Genomic DNA, 14,621 nt, shown 5'->3' with positions numbered 1-14,621 from the left:
GCTACGCAAAAGGCCCACTCCGCACAAAAGGTGACACCCATACGTTTCCTGCGCCTTTTCCCTCCCCGTGACTGGAGCCCTATGCTGCCATTTCACGTTGCTAATTGGATTGGGCGTTTGTCATAGCGGTAGGATCCCCGCCGCTGGGCCAGATCAGGGTAGGGTTTCGAACCCCGCTCCAGACAGTCCCGGCAAGTGGAGTCGGAGCTCCGGCTCTAAATTCTGGGTTGACATCCAGTGGGATATTTGCGTCCGTGGGTGTGGGTGGCCCCCCCCCTCCTTGTATAGCTTGTGGGAGCCCGTAAAACCCTCCCGCCATAGGACTAACCGCCCTAATGGCTGGTTCAAAGATGGTTACGGTCACGGAATGAGCGTTAATCACGGCCATAAATCCTTCCACCACTTCATACAGTTCCCCAAAGGGAACAGTGTGAAGACACGTATGACGACGACATTGCTAAATAAATAAATGGAATTAAAAAAATTCTTTTAGGGCTTTTAAAAGTCTTTAAATTGCTTTAATTCTCTTTAAAACTACTTCAGATTACTCAAAATAATGTAAACATTTTAAAAAGTTTATAAAGGTTACCAAAATCTTCAAAAAACTTCCAAAAACCTATTTAAACTGCTGCTTTGCATGTAAAAAAGCAAAGCAGCTTGACAGAAACATTGGGGGCGTGTCCAGTGAAACTGAGACCTCAAGGGGCGTGTCTCACTTACACTGCACGCTCCTGGGTCCGCGCTGGCTGCACTCCTGGGCGGTGTGACGTCATACGCTGCCCGGGAATGTGCTTTCTATTTCTCCAAGTTCAGGCGTCCCAGAGGCTGATCGGCAGGAGCGCGGGGTAAGTGCAAATACGGGGCTTGCACGCGCTGCAAGCCCCGTTCTGGAATTTCTGGCCCAATAACAACCAAAGCTTTAAAACCCAGTTGCCTATAATCACTTTTTCATGTATATATATTTAATATTTTAAAATGCAAATTAGGTGAAAACAATATAAGCAGGAATAGCGTTCTTCAGCAGCAAGCTAATGCCTCGGAAACAAAAGCCTAATACTTATAATTAATGCAAAAAAAAGGATAGATGTTGATGAAATCTGTGTAAGTTTAATTATTTGTTCACCACAGTTGTTACAATTGTTTAGCCATTCCTTTGAGTGAAAACAAGAACAAGTACTGTGGAGATCATCCTTTCTTTGTTCTAAGATGCTCAGGTCTTCCTTCTTGTGATGTGGTCATAAATGACCACTTGGACATAAAGATCTGTTTCAATTAAGCTTCGCGTGGTATTGTCCCCAGGAGAGACCTGCCAAAAAAAAGAAATGCTCAAGTTAAAAATAAATGGTATGAGTGGGGATGTTATTTTAAAGTTTAACTTGTCTTTTCTTTGACTTATAGCTTCTTTTTCAAACTGCTTGTTCAATACTCTTTAAAGCTCATAGGAAGGGAGCAAAAGTTGTGTTGAGGCACCCATAGTTGTGCTATCTCTTTGGAGAAAACTCTGTTCTCTATCAAAGGTACGACTGGTTCTTTCAGCCCTGTCTCCAACCTGGCAGAACAGCAAGCTTCTAGAAATATTTACCGAGTAGATTTGAAACCTAGTGTGATCGAGTATTGGTCTAACATTGGTCTTCCACAAAGGCAACATCTTGTTCTTCTAGCAACTAACATACCAATTCCATCTTATTTAGACTTGTTCCAGTACCTCCAAATCAATATTTTATCATGGACCCAGTGACAATTCATGACAGCCATTTCCCTCCCCCATCACTATATGCCTTCAACCTTATCCAAAGACTTCCATAAATACATTGTTGCTCTGAACAGAGTGTTTACCTCATGTTAACAGACCCCACAGAAAGACTGGAGGAAGCCAGGAAAAGAGACCTAATTTGCCAGATAACAGAAAGACTTACGGAAAGTGGGTCAGGAGCAGCCCGACTAGAGTGGGCCTGTGTGGGAACACAGCATCGGCGGCAGTTACACCGGTGGCAGTGAGTCAGGAGCAGCACCAATTCAACAGCAGGGGAGAGAGGTAAAAAGTAATCAAAGTGTGACGTCACCAGGAAGCAGGTAAGTGATTGGTTGGTGAGTATTTGGTTGGTGAGTATATCTCTTTTTTTTTAAACTTTAACTCTGGTTTATAGTTTCTAAGGTCTCTCTGGTGTAGCAGGGACTGTTGGTAAACCAGTTAACTGTACTGTAATTAGTGGGATTGATTGATTTAATTTAAATTCAATTAATTAAAGGGTAAGTCATGGCAGGACAGCAGGGCCCCGTGATCTGCTCCTCCTGCGATATGTGGGAACTCAGGGACACTTCCTGTGTCCCTGACAACTACATGTGCAGGAAGTGCATCCAGCTGCAGCTACTAACAGACCGCATTGCGGCACTGGAGCTGCGATTGGACACATACTGGAGCGTTAACGATGCTCAGGACAACGTGAATAGCACATTTACGGAGTTGGAGACACCGCAGGTAGAGGTTGGACAGGAAGAAAGGGAACGGGTGACCAACAGGCAGAGTACTAGGCGCAGGCAGGTAGTGCAGGGGTCCCCTGTGGCCATCCCCCTCTCCAACAGATACACCACTTTGAGTACTGTTGGGGGGGATGGCTTATCAGAGGAAGGCAGCAGCAGCCAACTTCCTGGCACCAGGGGTGGCTCTGCTGCACAGAATGGGAGGAAAAAGAGGGGTAGAGCTACAGTAATAGGGGATTCAATTGTAAGGGGAATAGATAGGCGTTTCTGCGGCCGCAAATGAGACTCCAGGATGGTGTGTTGCCTCCCTGGTGCAAGGGTCAAGGATGTCTCCGAGCGACTCCAGAACATCTTGGAAGGGGAGGGTGAACAGCCAGTTGTCGTGGTGCATATAAGCACCAACGATATAGGTAAAAAGCGGGATGAGGTCCTAAAAGCGGAGTATAGGGAGTTAGGACATAAATTAAAAAACAGGACCTCAAAGGTAGTAATCTCAGGATTGCTACCAGTGCCACGTGCTAGTCAGAGTAGAAATAGAAGGATACTTCAGATGAATACGTGGCTAGAGGAATGGTGCCAGGGGGAGGGATTCAAGTTCCTGGGACATTGGAACCGGTTCTGGGGGAGGTGGGACCAGTTCAAACCGGACGGTTTGCACCTGGGCAAGGCTGGAACCAATGTCCTAGGGGGAGTGTTTGCTAGTGCTGTGGGGGAGGGTTTAAACTAAAATGGCAGGGGGTTGGGAACCTGAGCAGGGAGACAGAGGAAAGGGAAACAAGGATAAAAGCAAAAGATAGGAAGGAGAGAAACAAAAGTGGCAGTCAGAGAAATCAACGGTTTAAATCAAACATGGCCACAGTAAATAATAATTCTAATAGGTCTAAGAGCGTTAAAAAAACAAGCCTGAAGGCTTTGTGTCTTAATGCAAGGAGCATTTGTAATAAGGTGGATGAATTGGCTGCGCAAATAGAAGTAAACAAATATGATTTGGTTGGGATTACGGAAACGTGGCTCAAGGAAGGCCAGGACTGGGAACTCAACATCCAGGGGTATTCGATATTCAGGAAAGATAGGCAAAAAGGAAAGGGAGGTGGGGTAGCATTACTGGTTAAAGAAGGGATTAACACAATTGTAATGAAGGATATTAGCTCTGATGATGTGGAATCTGTATGGGTAGAATTGAGCAATACTAAGGGGAAAAAAACGTTAGTGGGAGTGGTTTATAGACCTCCAAACAGTAAGGCGGAGGTTGGGGATGGCATTAAAAGGGAAATTAAAGAAGCGTGCAATAAGGGTACAGCAGTCATCATGGGTGACTTTAATCTACATATAGATTGGGCCAACCAAATGAGTAACAATACTGTGGAGGAGGAATTCCTGGAGTGTTTACGGGATGGTTTCCTGGACCAATATGTCGAGGAACCAACCAGAGATCAGGCCATCTTAGACTGGGTATTATGTAACGAGAAAGGATTAATTAGCAATCTTGTTGTAAGAGGCCCCTTGGGTCAGAGCGATCATAATATGATCGAATTCTTCATTAAGATGGAGAATGAAGTAGTTGACTCGGAGACTAGTGTCCTCAATTTAAATAAAGGAAACTATGATGGTCTGAGGAGCGAGTTGGGTAGGATTGATTGGGGAATGGCACTCAAAGGGTTGACGGTTGATAGGCAATGGCAAACATTCAAAGACCGAATGGATGAACTACAGAATTTGTTCATCCCAGTTTGGCATAAAAATAAAACAAAAAAGGTGACCCAACCGTGGCTAACAAGGGAAATTAGGGATAGCATAAGGTCCAAGGAGAGGGCATATAAATAGGCCAGAAAAAGCCATAATCCTGAGGATTGGGAGCAGTTTAGGATTCAACAAAGGAGGACAAAGGGATTAATTAAGAAAGGGAAAATAGAATATGAGAGTAAGCTTGCAGAGAACATAAAAACTGACTGTAAAAGCTTTAATAGATATGTGAAGAGAAAAAGATTGCTGAAGTCAAGCGTAGGTCCCTTGCAGTCAGAATTGGGGGAATTTATAATGGGGAACAAAGAAATGGCAGACCAACTAAATACATATTTTGGTTCTGTCTTCACAAAGGAGGACACAAATAACCTCCCAGAGATACCGGGGAACATAGGGTCTGATGAAAGGGTGGAACTGAAAGAAATCAGTATTTGTAGGGAAATGGTGTCAGGAAAATTGATGGGACTGAAGGCCGGTAAATCCCCAGGGCCTGATAATCTACATCCCAGGGTACTTAAGGAAGTGGCCCTAGAAATAGTAGATGCATTACTGGTCATCTTCCAGAACTTGATAGACTCTGGAACGGTACCCATGGATTGGCGGGTAGCTAATGTTACCCCACTATTCAAAAAAGGTGGTGGAGAAAAGGCAGGGAATTATAGACCGGTAAGCTTGACATCGGTAGTGGGGAAAATGCTAGAGTCCATTATATAAGATGTAATAGCAGAGCACTTGGAAAGCAGTGACAGGATCAGACAAAGTCAACATGGATTTACAAAAGGTAAATCATGCTTGACTAATCTACTGGAATTTTTTGAGGATGTAACTGGTAAAATAGATAAGGGAGAACCAGTGGATGTGGTGTATTTGGACTTTCAGAAGGCTTTCGATAAGGTCCCGCATAAGAGATTAGCGTGCAAAATTAAGGCACATGGGATTGGGGGCAAGGTATTGACTTGGATAGAGAACTGGTTGGCGGACAGAAAGCAAAGAGTTGGAATAAACGGGTCGTTTTCCGAGTGGCAGGCAGTGACGAGTGGGGTACCGCAAGGATCGGTCCTAGGACCCCAGCTGTTCACAATATATATTAATGATCTGGACGAGGGAATTGGATGTAATATCTCCAAATTTGCAGACAACACAAAGCTGGGGGGGAGGGTATGTTGTGAGGAGGATGTCGTGAAACTTCAGCACGATTTGGACAGGTTGGGTGATTGGGCAGAAACATGGCAAATGCACTATAATGTGGATAAATGTGAGGTTATCCACTTTGGTGGCAAAAATAGGAAGGCAGATTATTATTTGAATGGTAATAGATTGGGAGAAGGGGAAGTGCAAAGAGACCTGGGTGTTCTTGTACCCCAGTCGCTGAAGGTAAGCATGCAGGTGCACCAGGCGGTTAAGAAGGCAAATGGTATGTTGGCCTTCATAGCAAGAGGGTTCGAGTACAAGAACAAGGATGTCTTGCTGCAGTTGTACAGGGCCTTGGTGAGACCACACCTTGAGTATTGTGTGCAGTTTTGGTCGCTTTACCTGAGGAAGGACGTTCTTCCCATGGAAGGAGTGCAGCGAAGATTCACCAGGCTGATACCTGGGATGGCAGGAATGATGTATGAGGAGAGATTGTGTCGATTGGGCTTATACTCACTGGAGTTTAGAAGATTGAGAGGGGATCTCATCGAAACCTATAAAATTCTGTCAGGCCTGGACAGACTAGATGCAGGAAGGATGTTTCTGATGGCCGGGAAGTCCAGAACCAGGGGTCATAGTCTAAGGATAAGGGGTAAGCCATTTAGGACTGAAATGAGGAGGAATTTCTTCACCCAGAGAGTGGTGAACCTGTGGAATTCTCTGCCACAGAGGGCGGTGGAGGCCAGTTCATTAAGTATATTCAAGAAAGAGTTGGATATATTTCTTAAGGCTAAATTGATCAAGGGATATGGGGAGAAGGCAGGGACCGGGTACTGAATTTGGATGATCAGCCATGATCTCATTGAATGGCGGAGCAGGCTCGAAGGGCCGAATGGCCTACTCCTGCTCCTATCTTCTATGTATCTATGTAAATTTGGATACAAACCATCACAATCACCACACTAAGTAAAATTCAGAGGGTCAACATAAACTGTTGCACCATATAGACCACACTCTACACAAGTTTCAGAGAATCCCTCCCTCCCTGACAGTAAGTGTTGGCGAGGCTGCTGTCAGGTAACACACTATTACGCATGGAACTGAGCACTGATTAAAATTCAAGAGAAACTACTCCTTTTGCACGATTATTGTCTCTTGCTTTGTTTCTTCTTTAGCAACATATTTTGCTGATCCTATGGAGATAATTTTCCTGGTTAACACTGCCAGTGAGGAACCTCATCCACCCACAGCACATATCAGAAAATTGCCGGTGCACTGCCCATGATTTTCCATCCTGCGCTATTATAAATATGTGGACTTGGACATGTCAGTCACAGTGGGGGTAATTATAACTTTTATCGGCGGGCAAAGAACAGGTGAAAAAGCTGGCACAGCCTCAATGGGCCGAATGGCTTCCTTCGGTGCTGTACTATTGGATGATTCTATAGCGAATCAGCAGACTGTTTTACACCTAGCCCCATGTTATTTTCCATTGAGGAAAATTCACTATCACCCATCTTTTGTCCGGCAAGAAAAGTTAAAATGATCTTCCCTACCCCCACATGGCCGGCGTCAGCAAAACACCCTGATCTGGAAGTGTATAACTCAACTATACCAGATGGATAATTATGCTGACAGAGTCAGTGGGCTGGATTTTGTCAATGGGGGCGTGATGGAGGCGGGACTCCCACTTTTTGGGTTGTAGTCCTGCCTCCATCGATTTGTGGCCAACCCACGTGATTTTCCCTTGATTGACCTAGTTGAGCCCGCCCAGCAGGCTCAGCAGGCCAATTAAGGGACACCTGGTTACAGGTAACGTCAGGGATTGACATTTTATCTGTCAAGAGCTTTTAGAAACATAGAAACACAGAAGATAGGAGCAGGAGTAGGCCATTCGGCCCTTCGAGCCTGCTCCGCCATTCAACGAGATCATGGCTGATCATCCAAACCCTAGCACCCGGTCCCTACACCGACAGCCATCCCACCCAAGCCCTATCCCCGTAACCCCACGTATTTAATCCCCCCTAACACTAAGGGCCAATTTTTATCATGGCCAATCAACCTAACCCGCACATCTTTGGACTGTGGGAGGAAACTGGAGCACCCGGAGGAAACCCACGCAAACACGGGGAGAATTTGACAGATGAAATATCAGCGTTTGACAGCTCTGTGAAGCTGTCAAACACTGAGGCCTAGAAATTGGGTATAGCCCTGCTTGAGGCGCTAGAACTGGCGGTGCGCTAAGTTTATAGCCAGACGAAACTTATCGCTGCCTGGCGAGATATTGGGTTGCATCGCCCCCAAAGGGGATTGAGGCGCTAATTCAGCCGTTGCACGGCGCTCCTAAGGCGCAAAAGTTCAGGCGTTACTCAATATCGACGCGGACGGGCGCAGCACAGGTGATCTCAATTACGGGAAACCACGAGACTTCCAGGCGCCGGCCGGCTCTTAAAGGGGTGGGTCAGTCAGCCTGAGCTTCAACACCCAACGCCCTGTAGGCCTCAGAATTGGCGCTCGCCCTTCTCTGGCGTTAGAAACTTGTTGAGCATGGAGAAGGTTAGACAGAGAGCAGTGCGCTTCAGCACTGAGGCTCTGGACCAGTTGGTGGCTGCAGTTGACCGCCGTCGAGATGTCCTGTATCCGGACAATGGCAAGAGGCCGAATCAGAAGGCTTACCGACGATCTTGGAGGGAGGTTGCTGTGAGGGTCAACTCCAGCAGCATGGCGACCAGGACCCCTGTTCAGTGCAGGAAGAAATTCAACGACCTCACACGCATCGTTAGGGTGAGTGATGGTTTAGCAAACTTCTGATTCCCTCCATCTGCAGCTGACTTTGGGCACCCTGTTGCCATGATGCCCCAATGGCGATCTGTCAGCAAGCACCCATGGCCCTTTCTGGGCACACACATGGACAGATGTCTCAAGGCCTCATGTAAGGGCTCTTTCACCATGGGGGGCATGCGATGATGTCTCAAGGCATCATGTAAGGGCTCTTGCACCATGGGGGGCATGAGATTATCTCTCAAGGCATCATGTTACAGAACTTCCCCTTCTTTCCCCTGCAGTCCAAGCTGGCGACGATCCGAAAGGAGCAGCGTCGAACCGGTGGCGGACCTCCACAAGTGGTCACTCTCATGGATCTGGAGGAGAGAGTGCACCAGATTCTTGGAGGATGTCTGTCTGGTCCTGTGACCACTGCATCTGCCGACCCCATTTCCGACAGCGAGGGTAAGACTCTCACCTTTTTCACCTGTTGCCTTCCACTTGGTCCCCCCGCCAGCATGCATCCTCAGTGTGCAGCCATGTCAGAGCCTTGCCACAATCTGGCATGCCTTTCAGCAAACCTGTCCTTTTGCTAAAGCCACTCTTCCACCTCCCTACTTTCAGATGAATCAGTACCAACTCGTGCTCAACGCACTGAAGCTGCCAGTGCCAGTGCCACCGGAGGCGAGGAGCAGGAGGAATCCGGACCAGCCGTTGCAGAATCCGGGGAGCAGACACATCTGCAGACTGGGGATAGTAGTCCCCTGGAGGGGAGGGGGGGGGCTCTGAGGATGAACCAGTTGCCGGAACAAGCGGCATGCAGCAACGCAAGGGGGATCGGCAAGTTCGGCCACCGTCTCCCCGGAGGGCAAGGCAGGTAGTGATTGTGGTGTATGTAACCGTTCCACCTTTAAGAGAACTATTTTAAGAGATGCACTACTTTATCTTGGCTGCTGTATACTGTAATACCGGTGGTGACCACACCGGTATATAAGTGCTGTGTAATGATTTATTGGGCAGTTCAGCCTGACCTCCGACTAGTAAAGACCTGTTGAATTTACTCTTGTGGTCTGTGTGCAGTGATTCTTATTAACAATAACTAGAACACACAGACTTAACAGTGATGACTGCTGCACAGAGTGCAGATGAGGTGCGTCGCCTGGCTGAAATGAGCAAACAGGCCCGGCTCAGACACACGGAGCTGATGGCTGCAGTGGAGAAGATGCCTGAGTCAATAGATTCATTGGCTAAGAGTATGTTGGACTTCGGGGCAACAATGGAGAGGACTCTCCAGGGCTTTGGGGCAACAATGGATAGGACTCTCCAGGGCTTCGGGGCAACAATGGACAGGTCTATCCAGGGCTTCGGGGCAACGATGGACAGGACTATCCAGGGCTTCGGCCCAACAATGGAGAGGACTGTCCAGGGCTTTGAGTCGGCTATGGAAAGGACTGTTCAGGGCTTCGGACAATCCCTGGAAAGGTCTGTCCAGGGCTTGTCCGAGGCAGTGGAGCGGTCGGCACCTGCCTTGTCCGAAGCAATGGGAAGAACTGTCCAGGGCTTCTCCAAAGCACTGGCACCTGGCACACAGGTCCTCACTGTTGCCACGCAGTCACTTGCTGGGCTCCTCCACACCCAGATTGAGGCAACGCGATCTCTCACTGCAGCCACCCTCTCTGCATCAGTTAGGATCACCCCGGGCCCTTCCAGTCCCATACAAGGCCAGGAATCAGTGGAGCATGCGATTGTGCCGTATGAGCCTAGCCGCTCCCCTCAGATAGTCAGTGTGTCGTCCGACCATGGTGCAGGTGTCCTCTCTCGGCAGGAGACCATTGCACATGCCTGCGCTGGGACGTCTGCAGTGCAGCTGCCACCACCTGCGGGGCACACTGCTTCCAGCCATGGTCACATCAAGCATCCTGCGTCCGCACCCTCCAAGCCCAGAGGTCGGCCAGGCCGTACCTCAGGGGCTTCTGCGCTTCCACACAGTCAGCAGGCGTCCCCCAGCCTTGAGCCCGCCACTGGGGTCCAATTACGTAGGAGCAGCAGGGAGGGAAGGGGCCGGGTGCGAAAGAGAAGTCGTTCTCCCTCAAGGGGCCAGTTGTAGAGGGAGGTGCTGAGACGTTTCTTTGTCCAAATTCAAGGACACCCTCACCTGTTGTTATATTTGCAGAAGGTTTGTTGAGTTTTGCGGCTTTGCCGAAGAATTCACAGTTATTTTGTAACTTATGGTTTCTGTTGACATTACGTTGTTTAGCTGTAATTAAAGACTTTTGTGCCAATAAACAGAAGTTTCAATGTGGCATGGTGCACGTGACTACTTTCAGTGATGCTGGCATTCAGAGGCCATCAAACATCCAAAGTGCGCATGAGTTAAGACTCTCATCATTCCGCCACAGGGGTCTCGAAACGAGTCCTGATGAGCCTCTGACGTATGGCCCTTCCACTTTCAGCAGCCCTTCCAATTCCTCCTCCTCCTCCTCCGCCTGCGCTTCCTCCTCCTCCTCCTCCTCCTCCACCTGCTCTTCCTCCTCCTCCTCCTCCTCATCCTCCTCCTCCGCCTGCTCTTCCTCCTCCTCCTCCTCCTCATACTCCTCCTCCTCCACCTGCTCTGCTGGTCGTTGAGGGACAGCTGGAATTGGCTGGGTGCGTCGATTCGCCAAGTTGTGGAGCATGCAGCAGACGACGATGATGTGTCCCACTTGCTGCGGCGAGTTCTGCAGGGATCCCCCCGAATGTTGCAGACATCGGAAACGCTTTTTGAGAACACCAATAGTGTGCTGTTTACTGTGCCTGGTTGCCTGATGGCCGCTGCTGATCAGCTCTTCTGCTGGGGTGTCGGCCACACGGAGTGTTGTCATCAGCCATGGGCAGAGAGGATAGCCCTTGTCCCCAGTAAGCCAGCCTCGTGTTCGAGCCAGCCTCTCAAAAAGGTTACAAACTGAGGTCAACCGCAGGATAAAGGCATCGTGGCTGCACCCTGGGAAATGCGCGGTGACTGCCAGGATGATTTGGCGGTGGTCACAGACCAGCTGCATGTTGAGGGAGTGGAACCCCTTGCGGTTGCGGAAGTCCTAAGGATGATGGCATGGCGCCGTCAAAGCCACGTGTGTGCTGTCAGTCGCCCCCTGCACCATGGGTAAGTCCGCAATAGAAGCGATACCCTGCGCGCGCTCCGCCTGCTTGTGCAGGGTCAGAGGGAAGGTCATGAATTGACGCCTTCGCCTATAAAGGGCATCTGTAACTTGCCGGATGCAACAGTGGACTGCAACCTGAGCGACAGTCGCAATGTCTCCAATGGCTGACTGAAAGGATCCGTTGGCATAAAAATTGAGGCCATCAGTCAGTTTAGCGATCACGGACAGAGAGGTTCTGCACCGTTCACGCGGCTGCAGATCCTGACCAAGCAGGTGGCACAGATCAGTAACAATGTCCCTCCAGAATCGGAGTCTTCCCAAACACTGCTCCTCCAACATGTCAAGGCTTGTCACCTGCTGCCTAAAGACCCTCGCAGCATCCCGTCGGATTGGCCAACCTCCATTGCCCCTCCTCCTTCTGGCCAATCCCAGCCCTCTCTCCCGCCGTCTCTCTGCCCCTTCACAGTGTTGGGCGATGAGGCCGTCGTCCTCCAAAGCAGCTCCCATTCCGATGCCAGTTGGTCAAAAGGCTTTTAGGTGCAGTGCTGCAAGTGCTTCGGACAGGTTTGAAGGTCCCAAGTACTCTAAAGCTAAATTCCCAAAACTCTGCTCCACAGTAGCTCGCCAACTCTATCCAGCAACGATCGCAATGAGCAGGCCAAGTGGCTGAAGATTCTGCACTAGAGCTGTCCCCTTTAAATAGCGCCCCCCTACTCCGAGAAGGGCCTGCTAGCCCTCCCTCGAACTGTCACTAATAGCGCTAGGCGTTAAGGCTCCGGGCGCCACCCAATATGCGCTCAGGCGCTCCTAAAAGGCGTTGCACACTGAAATGACGTCATGATCTGCTTGCGCTCATGGGCGCGCGCAAATACTTAGCGCAGGCGCTAAATGTATAGTCAATATCTGAGTTGTCGCTATCTTCATAGCGACCGCCCCAACATAGGGTATCGCCCCAATTCTAGGTCTCTTTAGGCGCTCAGCGCCGGCGCTACCAACCGAATTTCTAGGCCTGACAATATTACTTCTAACTTGAGTCCTTCTCCACAGACTCAGTTAGAAATCTCTCCAGAACAGAAAGCAGAATGCTGTAACTTTTGGCAGCTCGCAGCCATTCTGCTTTCTGTGCCAGTGAGATGAGGGACTCCCGAGACCTGAAGGAAGGAAGCCTGCATTAGTAAGTAAAGGTAAGTAAAACGTATTTAAACACTTTACACACACCAAACACACTTACCTCTGCACTCATGCACCCATCACATAGAAACATAGAAACTAGGAGCAGGAGTAGGCCATTCGGCCCTTCGAGCCTGCTCCGCCATTCAACGAGATCATGGCTGATCATCCAAACCCTAGCACCCGGTCCCTACACCGACAGCCATCCCACCCAAGCCCTATCCCCGTAACCCCACATATTTAATCCCCCCTAACACTAAGGGCCAATTTTTATCATGGCCAATCAACCTAACCCGCACATCTTTGGACATCACTCACCTGAACACCGGACATCTCGAACCCTCCAAGCCCTTCAGCCTGACGGTCCACCTCGCTAACTTGGCGTGGTTTGGAGCCATCGGGCAGCCCAAACTTCAGGGCTAAAAATAGGGATAAGGCCAAAAACTGCCTGTTAACTACCTGTTGGATGATTCTATAGCGAAAGTGGGAGTCCCGCCTCCATCACGTCCCCATTGACAAAATCCAGCCCACTGACTCTGTCAGCATAATTATCCATCTGGTATAGTTGAGTTATACACTTCCAGTCAGGGTGTTTTGCTGGCACCGGCCATGTGGGGGTAGGGAAGATCATTTTAACTTTTCTTGCCGGACAAAAGACGGGTGATAGTGAATTTTCCTCAATGGAAAATTGGCACTAATCCCCTTCCCACCTCGGGGAAGTGGCTCCCAGTACAGGTCGGGTACCCGCCTCCTGGGAAATGGGCATGGAGGTGGGTTGGGGGCGGGAAGGGTTCGTGCCCCCAGATTCTGCAATTTTCCCCCCACTTCTGTCTCCAAACCCGCCTCCACGGGGCTTGGAAATTCGAGCCCAGTGTATCAATACTCTTTGAATCTAGTTGACATTAGAAGATAACATTCTCCTCTCTTTGTGGGTTGTAAGAGTCCTAATTTAAAGGAGCTTGGGCAGTGATAAATCTGTTGCTATTGGGCATGTCCACAGCCCAAAACTGACTGGTGTAAATTTACCACCCCATTTCTAATGGGTTTACACAGCTGTTTTCCACTGGATACCACAATAGGTGGTAACAGTGTACCATATATGAGACAGGTTTTGTTGGATTCCAGTTATGTCAAATCATGGAATTCATGGGAGAGGCCGAATCTATAAAATTTTGTTTGTGTTTTAAATCCAGCCAGAACTTTGTTGCTCAGGTGGAGGTCCATTTTTGGTTTTTGTGCACATATCAGGTATTAAAATGGCTGAATATTGCTGGTTACAAAGGAACATAGCTCTGTAGGTGAGTATAATTCATTTCTATGTGCACTAAACCCTAACTTCTGCCAAATGGAATATTCCACTTCACGTAACCCAGTAGTAAACTGGCAGTCTCATAAGAATGATTGTTGTAGGAAATGGAAAAAAAAAGTTACATTGACGTGGCGAAGTTCTTTTGAAGTCGGAGCTAAGGCACATCGAAGGAAGGAGTATTATGGTTGCTATGTGTAGTAAATTAATTCAGAAAGGTTGTGTTTATGATTTTGTTACACATAGTAACCAGAACTATTTCCCCCCATTGTTGGGGCAGAGCAGCAAGAGCTTTATTCGGTTTTGGCTGTGCTGTATCTGATTTGGTCATGTTTGATGCTGACACTGGCCAAAAATAGATTAAAGTGTGTGCCATTCTCTAGCACTGGCATTCCTCACCTTGTAAAGTACAAAAATTAACTTTCTATTTAAAACCTGGAAAATCAAAGTAAACTAAGTATAAACGTCCCTGTTCTTAACCTAAAAGCTGCAGTATCACAACATTTTAAAACTTTAAAGCATTTCAAAAAATAATCTTTGTTTGGGAGGAGAAGAAAAATCACTCCACCTTATTTCAGTGCTTCGTCTTGTCACCTTGTTGGTGAATGTGGAACTGCAGTAGAGGTGACTTTCACTACATTGGAGGTGATTTTCACTACATTGGAGGTGATTTTCACTACATTGGAGGTCACTTTCATTATTTTGGAGGTTTGTGCATCTGATCTCCACTTTCCATTTGTCATATATCAGATCAGCATGGGTGTCGCTTATGCTGTTTCACCTTGGACCTCAGTTGAAGACCAAGATGAGCAGCAGCAAGACCAAGACGAGCAGCAGCAGGAACACCACCAGCAGGAGCAGCAGTAGCCTTCTCCTCAGGAGAGAGCTGA

General features: G+C 48.4%; 1 protein-coding gene across 1 annotated transcript in view; it reads right to left on the bottom strand.

Moving 5' to 3' along the window:
- Positions 1–1,091: 1,091 nt before the first annotated feature.
- Positions 1,092–14,621, bottom strand: part of cfap299 (cilia and flagella associated protein 299) — a 1,221,566-nt gene continuing 1,208,036 nt past the window's right edge. The window contains exon 6 of the mRNA XM_086004005.1: positions 1,092–1,306. Coding sequence (XP_085860131.1) covers positions 1,211–1,306 — 96 coding nt within the window. The 3' untranslated portion in view covers positions 1,092–1,210. The remainder of the gene's footprint in view (positions 1,307–14,621) is intronic.

This window comes from Somniosus microcephalus, chromosome 2 (assembly GCF_052327205.1).
Source record: "Somniosus microcephalus isolate GS21.2 chromosome 2, FLI_Smic_1.0, whole genome shotgun sequence".
NCBI lineage: Eukaryota > Metazoa > Chordata > Chondrichthyes > Squaliformes > Somniosidae > Somniosus > Somniosus microcephalus.
The sequence above is the reverse complement of the archived record's forward strand: the minus strand, read 5'-3'. Positions and strand labels throughout refer to the sequence as shown.